This window comes from Xiphophorus maculatus, chromosome 22 (genome assembly GCF_002775205.1).
Source record: "Xiphophorus maculatus strain JP 163 A chromosome 22, X_maculatus-5.0-male, whole genome shotgun sequence".
Taxonomy (NCBI): Eukaryota; Metazoa; Chordata; class Actinopteri; order Cyprinodontiformes; family Poeciliidae; genus Xiphophorus; species Xiphophorus maculatus.
The window spans coordinates 20354955-20363367 of NC_036464.1; the positions used below are offsets into that span (position 1 = coordinate 20354955).

At 38.1% G+C, this 8413-nt stretch overlaps 1 protein-coding gene across 2 annotated transcripts in view; it reads right to left on the bottom strand.

Annotated features, from left to right (window-relative positions):
- The window catches only part of sdccag8 (serologically defined colon cancer antigen 8), a 48528-nt gene extending 43406 nt beyond the window's left edge, over positions 1 to 5122 (bottom strand). For both annotated transcript variants that reach the window (XR_002752234.1, XM_014470689.2), the window contains exons 1-11: positions 4955 to 5122; positions 3527 to 3670; positions 3304 to 3389; positions 3065 to 3178; positions 2507 to 2632; positions 2355 to 2414; positions 1496 to 1560; positions 1206 to 1406; positions 986 to 1124; positions 708 to 860; positions 227 to 361 (exon numbers count right to left, since the gene is read on the bottom strand). Coding sequence is in view for 1 of the 2 variants with exons in the window: in XM_014470689.2 (XP_014326175.1) it covers positions 227 to 361; positions 708 to 860; positions 986 to 1124; positions 1206 to 1406; positions 1496 to 1560; positions 2355 to 2414; positions 2507 to 2632; positions 3065 to 3178; positions 3304 to 3389; positions 3527 to 3670; positions 4955 to 5048 (1317 nt within the window). In the remaining variant the exon portion in view is untranslated. The remainder of the gene's footprint in view (positions 1 to 226; positions 362 to 707; positions 861 to 985; positions 1125 to 1205; positions 1407 to 1495; positions 1561 to 2354; positions 2415 to 2506; positions 2633 to 3064; positions 3179 to 3303; positions 3390 to 3526; positions 3671 to 4954) is intronic.
- Positions 5123 to 8413: the final 3291 nt, after the last annotated feature.

Below are 8413 nucleotides of genomic sequence, written 5' to 3' on the forward strand. Positions count from 1 at the left end.
GCATTGAGATCTCCTTCCCTTGATGGTTATGCAGTATAACCATCGTTTGATCCGGAAAAATGACCAGCACCAAATGTGGGTTTCAGTCTTTCTGCTGTATTGTGCTAAAGTTAAAGAAGTCTGACGACGTTCTATGTTTCACCTCAACTCAAACTCCGTCTGCACTGCTTTCTGTAAAAATGTGAAGAGTGAATGAAGTTTTTCTCAAACAAATAAATCAGTGCACCTTGGCATTGTCTTGTTCCTGATTGGTCAGCTTGCTGAGCGTATCTTCCAGCTGATTGGTCAGTGAACTCCTGTCTCTGTGAGCTCGGTCCAGCTGCCCCTCCAGCTCGGCTACCTGCTGAGACAGGCTGGACGCCTACAACACAGTAACAGTAATCTTAAATAATGTTTAAATACATAATTTGAATATGAAATATGAAAGGATGTCTTCATCTTAAACATTGCAATGACATACTTCAACAGTATTTATTGAGATTTGTAATGGATGAATGAACACATGGTAAAATGCTTATTTTATTGCGGGATGAATTCATATTCAGCACTTTGAGTCAATAGTTTGTTGAATCACCTCTTGGAATATATTTGCACTTTTCACATCTTCAAAGTCATGTATCATTTTCCTCTTGATAACTACAGTATGTTATGACCCATCACACCGAATCACAATAAAATACACTGACGTATTTGACTTCAAGATGTACCGTTTGTGCTAGCTCTTCTTTTTGTTTGCGTGCCTCAGCCCGGCCCTCCTCTCGGGCCTCCGCCATCTTGGCCCGCACTGCATGCGCCTCTCTGTCCAGCTGTTCCCTCTGTCGCGCCAGCTCCCTGGATAATTGCTCACACTGCATCTCCACCTAGTCGAGTGCAAACAGATGCAGAGAGCTTGTCAGGAGTGGTGGAGATAGAATATATTTGCAGATAACTCAGAGATAGTATATTAAAGAATATCCAGAATGAATCCATGTGAAAAGCTACTCACCCTAGTTTTTTGTAGATTGGCTTCTTCGGCTATCTCCACAGCCTGTTTGACCTGCAGGCAGGCTGACCACTCTCTCTGCTGGGCCTCTTGTTGACTCGCCCGCACCGCACGCAGAGCTGCCAGCAATTCATCCCGTTCCCTGACGCACACAAACGAAACAACATGAGCACCACGAGCTCTTTCTCGTAGTGTCGGCCTGGTTGAGCTAACTTTGCTTTACTTTGTGAGCCTATCAATAGCCTGCACATGCAGATTTGCATGAGTTCCAGCCACCACCGCTTCATGCTGCGCACACTGCAGACACAACCCGGCTACACGGGCAACTCCATCGGCCTTCAACGCTTCTGCAACCTGCTGCTCTTTGTGTCTCAGACGAACCTTCACCTCCTCACACTCCTTCTGACTCACTGAGAGATCCTTTCTGTTAACAGAAGCAAAACGTATAAAAAGGTCAAAGGAAATGATGAGGGCGAATATGCTACATTCTTCTTTATGATGCATCAAGCTGACCTGAGAGAGATGAGTTGAGCCTCCAAGCTTTCAGTCTGGGCCTGGTGGATCACTTTTAACTGCTCCTTCATCAGTGTGTGATGGGACAGAAACTGAGTCAGGAGATGATGCTTGTATAACAATCTTCCAGTGAAAACATGCAGCAATTTCGATGCAAAATTAGCAAAAAATACAAAGCCCCCCACCAAAAAAAAATTAACTACCATATGAGTCAACACCTTCTAAAGCTCTGCTATGAACCACAAAGACTCCACCGTGTGTCACACAGTTGAACTTTACAGCATTCTGACGACAAAGGGATTAAGCCACTGCTGATTGTATTAGACTTAAGTACAAAAGTATTTGCTCCCTTTCAGATCTCTTTTTTTTGCCACACTTTTGCATTTTAGATCAAGGATTTTTTTTTACATTAGACTAGTAAGACTTGAGTAAATACAAAAAGCAGATTTTAAATAAGGATTTGATTGACTTAAGGGGGGGAAAGCTAGCTAAACCAACCAGGCTCTGTGTGGAAAAAGGAATAAACTACACTTGTCAGGTCAACAAAATTTGTTAGAAAGCTGAGTTCAATTACTGACCACACCCAGCTGACAACTACAAGACTTTGCAAAGAGTGAGTCAGACAATAAAACTTGGTTGGTGATCTAAAAGATTTCAGTGTGACATAAAAGCAAAAATAGAAGCAGTGGGTAAGGAGGCAAAACCCTTTTTGAAAGTATTTCTATGGTTCATGTGGACTGCTTTATGTTGTTGAAGAGGCTTCCCTTTAAGATGCAAAAAAGGCTAAAGCATCTTTCGATGGACTTGTACAGTTTAAAAGTAACTGGAAAACAGAAGAGAACACAATATGTGTCCTTACCAGGTCATTTTTCCAGGTGTTATGCTCCGTTTTTGAGGTTATCAAGTTGTTGTTTTGCACCTAAAGAAGCCAACAGGAAACATAACGAAGCCTCTAACTACTATTTTTTCATTATTTCTAAACAATCAGGATGATAATTATTATTATATTACCATAGAATTATGGATTGGATAATCTTTCAGAGACTGATCCGCAATCCTGGATTTGAGCTCAGACTGCAGCTTCTCATTTTCAACCACCACCACTCTGATCCGCTGCTTCAGTCCCTGCAGCTCCTCCTATGACACAGTAAGTGCACAGTAAACTGGTCAAAACTTAGACAAATTAGATTTTTTTTTTAAATTACATTTATATTATATATAAGCATTATAAGATATGTATAACACCTTCAAACAATTGCCATATTTATCATTGGAGTATAACAATTTTATTAAATGCAGCCTTTTGAGCATGTAGGGAAAAATATATTTCACAATATGACATAATTGTTTTGTGTGCCAAGATAAAAGCCGCCTGCATAAGATATTACCGACAGTCTCAGTAACTGTTCCCCTTAGTGAATTTGTAAAGCAAAAAAATATATATACACAATTATTCCTCCACTGAAAAATTGTACCGAAATAAAAAGTTGGATTACAAGTGTGAGATTATTGTATTGTCTTAAAAGGTAAGCTTACATTAAGGATTTTGTACATTTTTTTAGCACAAACCTTGCAGAACTTTACTTCAGCTTCCAGGTGCTGAATGTACTCAGACTGGTCATAATTCATTGGAACCAAGTCCCGAAAGGCTGGTAAACTGGACCTGCCATCCAGGCGCACTTTCTAAAGAGAAGAAAGACAAAACAGACTCATACAGTGAAGCACCAGCAGAGTGCTTTTTATTTTATTCTAATAAACACTTCATATTAGGGACTAAGGTCTGTAACGATTTAATGATACATGTCTACCTTAGATGGAGATTGCTTCCCTGAAGGGGATAAAGAGGTGGGGATTTCTCTGCCTTGCTTCAACAGGAGGCTCTTCAGCTGGTTAACTGCACACACAACAAACAAAACAAAGCTTTCAGTTCAGCTCCAACAACATGACCATGAGCAGGCACAATCTGAAGTGGTGCGCTTCAAGTACAGTGTCGATGGCAGACAGCAAATTGACAGAGTAATAGTGACTCACCTGCTTCACTCTGAGTCTTGTGACTCCATGCTGTCTTGTCCTCCTCAGGGAAGACGTCACCTGCAGCGGGTCGGACATCCTCTTCATCAGGGTCCAGCTGGTCCAGAGCACCGCTCAGCTGTTGGAGGCTCTGGTTTGCTCGTCCTGAAGTCAGTATAAACACAAAGGTAAAAAAAATATTTATTTATAGAAAATACAAATAGAAAATACAGGAGATTTTGGAAGCTGAAGGAAAAACAAAAATGTCACTATCCTTCTGGATGGTCAAAAGGGACAAAGTACCACAACTCAGAGAATAAATAAGTTAATAAATAATAATCAACCCATTGACGCGCAGGGTACCCCTTTCGCGTCAATATGTGATGCGAGGGGTTTTACCCTATGCCTTACCATAATTTTTGCCCTAAACCTAACCAAATCGTCGGGCTTTGAAGGTTCGGCAGCGGTTTCTAGAACCCTTTGCGTCAATAATCCACGTAAAACATGTGACCTACCCAAACCGTCAACATGTGGCTGAAGGACCCTGCACATTTGGAAATGTCTATTTTAAGTACATAAAAACAAAAGTACAATTATCAGAATTTGTCAATAGATTATTAAATAAAAAGAATATAACTTAAATGTGGGGAAAAATAAAATGTCGGATAATATTATTGTTTAAATATTATTCTTACAGTATAGTATTCAGTATTTCAATTTCAATTATTTATCATTGAAAGATTATTATACTGCTAATAAACATACACTGAACATATAGAGAATTAAATGTGTTATTCTTTCTTTCCAACTTTAATATTGTATCTAGTTGGAAAAACATAAATCCTTAAATATGAATAAGTATGGATAAATAAGTTTATTTACTCTATGTTTATGTCTGAAGAATGTGATTATAATTCATTCCAAGACTGAAATAAGATCGGAATATCATTATTAATGATAATTATCATTATTAATGATAATAATTAATGTTATTATTAAGTCATGCCTACAAATTAAAGAAGTCATGGGATTTTTTCAAATATATGAGTTCATATACAGTATTTGGAAAATTATTCACCCAGCTCCTCTAAGCTCGTATTGATTCAAGACGTCGCATTTTCTGAAAAGAGCTTTGTTTTTTGCAATGAGAAAAGGCTTTTAATTAATCCCTATTTTCGTGGGATTAAAAAGTATTTTACATCCTCTAAGCAATTGACGCCAAACATGAACAGATGTCTCACTTTGAACTCATATTTGTGCTTAACAACAGCTAAAGCCTAAAATATTTGCTCAGATATTGTGGCCAAGCAAACCTCCTTGTATTCAACTGCAATGAACTCTGCTTATAAATAAACGCAGAGCAGTAAATTAGCCTTTTAACACATTAGCAACATTTTTGGCTGCTACTTAGGGAGTTAGCAAACGCGGCTCAGCAAAGTGTTAGCTTACGTCTCAGCTCCTTTCGCTTGGCTCCCGGCTGCTCTCCCTCTTCTTCATCCGAGTCAAAAGGTTTCATTGAAATATTACCGTCAATAAACCACATTCAGACAGTCAATAAACCTGCTAGGCTACACACAACAACCCAACAACAGCCATCATTCCCAACACGTCATAACGGTAACCAAGGCTCACGAAGGCGGCGTTTGTTTTTACACACTAGCTTCTTTTTTTTTTTTTTTTTTTTTTTTTACAAAAACGGTATTCTTCATTTATATGACAGTCGACATCACCGCCCCTCCCGAATCATCACAGTGTGCTGTCGTTCAATAAATGAAGCATCCATCTTCTGGCTCGCTGAGGTTCCCACTTCCGTAAACTCGAAGTAATGATGGGAGTTGTAGTACTGTCAGCTCGCTGAAGTCTACAGATTATGTGCCAATATAGAATAGAATAGAAGTACTTTATTCATCCCAGCAGGGAAATTACTTAAGAAAGTCTCTAATATTTTTCTAGGTTAAATGTGTGTTAAAAAGAGCGACTTAAACCTTGCAAAATATCAGAATTACAGAAGCCTAGGGACCAGAACCACCAGGCACCGGAACAGCTTCTTCCCCACAGCTGTCACGCTTTTGAACGCCTCCTGACATAAAACATAAACTATAAGGACTGTACTCCCCTATCCTCTCATACAACAATAAGACATGGACTATCCTCACACACACACAGACATCACGGACTGTTTTCTTCACACACACATACAACCTGTAAATTTGATCTGCCATTATTTATCTTGTATTATATTATATACATATATAATCTATTCCCTAACATTCTGTATATTCTGTATGATCTGTATAATCTGTGCATATAGCTCCCATATTTATATTTATACACAATATCTATATCTCTTTGCTATAACCCCTTATAGTCCATACATACATAGTCTTGTACATCTGTAAATAAATATTTATATCTGGTAGAGCACTTCTGGATAGACGCAAACTACATCTCGTTGCTTGTACTTGTGACAGTGCAATGACAATAAAGTTGAATTCTATTCTATTCTATTTTATTTAAATAAGCTTTTATTTAGATATAAACGTGTTCTGGCTTATGTTTGCTTGCTTTTATTGAAGTTAACATATGTTTTCAACTTTTCTTAAATTTTGCACAGTGACACCACCACAGGTATGATGGCTTCAAAATGACATTGCTCCATAATAAACACTTACATTTAAACTGTTGAATAATACAATAGAAATGCAAGTTGCTTGGTGCTGTGTCTCGGTGTTGCCTTGTAACGTACTGGTGAGGCGTTCAGGGTGTTCCCTATGGACTGATGCACCGTCCTCCATACCATCTCATCTCGCCCATCTGGATATAGCTCTCATGTGAAGAAAGTGACAGGTTGGAATAAATCTGAAGGTCTTCTTTTCCCAGTGCCCCCAAGTGGTAAAAAAGGCCGCCTTTTCAACAAGCGTGAAGGATTTCTGTTTAAGTAAATGTTTGATAAAAGAAAAAGTTGATTTAGTAACACTAAAAAATCGTAGTCTAAGTGCAATTTCGGTAGAGGCTAAAAAAAAGAGCTTAGAGTATTTATCTTTTAGGAAAGTGAGTTGTCCAACATCAGCTATAAGAGCTGCACATTTTTTATCGTTCCATATTACAATAAGTCAATAGGGGGCGCCATCACATTTATACCTATATCCGCAAAAGTGATTGCTGATGGCAGGAAATGCTATGTTGCCTTGTGTGATTACTGAGGAACACTTCTAAATCAAACACTGACAAGCGGAGAGAGTAAAGATAATATGAACAACTGTTGTCTTTTGAGAAAGAAGATCCACAGTCTGCTTCTAGAGAACCAACCACACAGGACTCGGAGCCGGTTCTTGCTCTGTATTGACTATGCGAATGAATAAGCCGCCACCAGCCAGCAGGGGGCGCCAAAGCTAAATGTTCAATCTCCAATGAGAATTAAAATGAGCCATACTTGCATATAATGCTTGGTTGTTTTTTGTTGTTGTTGTTTTTTAATTGTATCTGTTATATTTATGATGTGAAATTCAACTGAGAAAGGAAACAAATCCGTTAGAAAAAGTTGCAATGACCTGGTTGCATAATAATGCACACCCTACTTGGACTTTGTTGAAGCTTTTGACTCAGTTTCAGTAGTAAATCTTCTTTTGAAAAAGATTTTCGGCTTCCTACATAAGATGACAATACTGTGCAAAGCTTTTCAAAACTCTCAGACTGTGAATCTATAGCTTGTTCGCAGTCTTCTCCAGATAACATGGACTCTGGCTGGGCTTAAATTGTTTTGCTCAAACATGTATATACTTTTTTTTATCTCACCTGCTCAACAGAATGTTACTGAAATAGGGAAAACAATCAGAATTCTGTGAGAAACGGATCTGTAAATCACTCTTGATCTGATGTATTTAAGGATATTGCATAATATAGATTTTTGGGGGTTCATCATCTTTTTGAATGTGTGTGCGCAATGGTTGTACACTACATATACATATGTTTTCTTAGTACTTTGCTATTGTGCAGGATAAAGGTCACACTACATGAAGAAAAAGTTTTGAAATGTCTTATGTAATGTCATTTCAAATGTATTTTTTCTACATTGCAAAACTTGCCATTTTGACAGGGATTGTGACTGTGCTCTCCACCCACAGAAAAATCTAAAGGTCAAGACCAAAATACCTTTTAAATACAAGCTGACAAGTGAATGTTTTATTGTTTTAGCAGTTTCATAATTGTAAACAGAAGTTGGTTATTGTATTTATTTCCTGACTAAATACAATATTAGTTTTGCAATTTAGTTTTGCCCAGGTCACCCTCACAGCTGGAAACAGCCCTGCTTGTAGCAACTAATTATGTAAAAACAGCTCATATCAACACCTGCCAACAGTACAATAATTTTGGCCATTATGTATGAACATTTAAGTACCAAAATAACCTGTTTATAAGTATAATGTAGTCATAAATTCTTACGTTTAGTTGTTTTGACATGCCAACCATCTGTATGTCCGTCTGTCTATCCCTTGTCTATGCCTTTGCAGGGTTGGTGCCTATTTCCAGCCGCCATTGGGCAAGAGGTGGGGTAAACCTTGCACAGGTGTCCGGACCATTCCAGGGCAACATAGAGACACACAGACTAGTTAACCTCAAAGTCATGTGTAGGATTGGAACCCATGACCACTGTGCAGACTGTGCTTTGTTTTGTAAATTCATAATTTCATGTGAGAACACATATTGGGGTGTGTTACACAGTTAAAGCATCCTTAATTGGTTGTTTTTTAATGCTCTTAAAAAGCTGATACCATTTTAAATGATTAGGATACTGGCAAAATGCTATTACATAACCTTCTCAAAAACTTTTTTATTATTGGCAGGTATGACATGACCCACAAATACAGTATTGGTAAATGCATTTGTTCTTATTGTGCTGTCCTAACT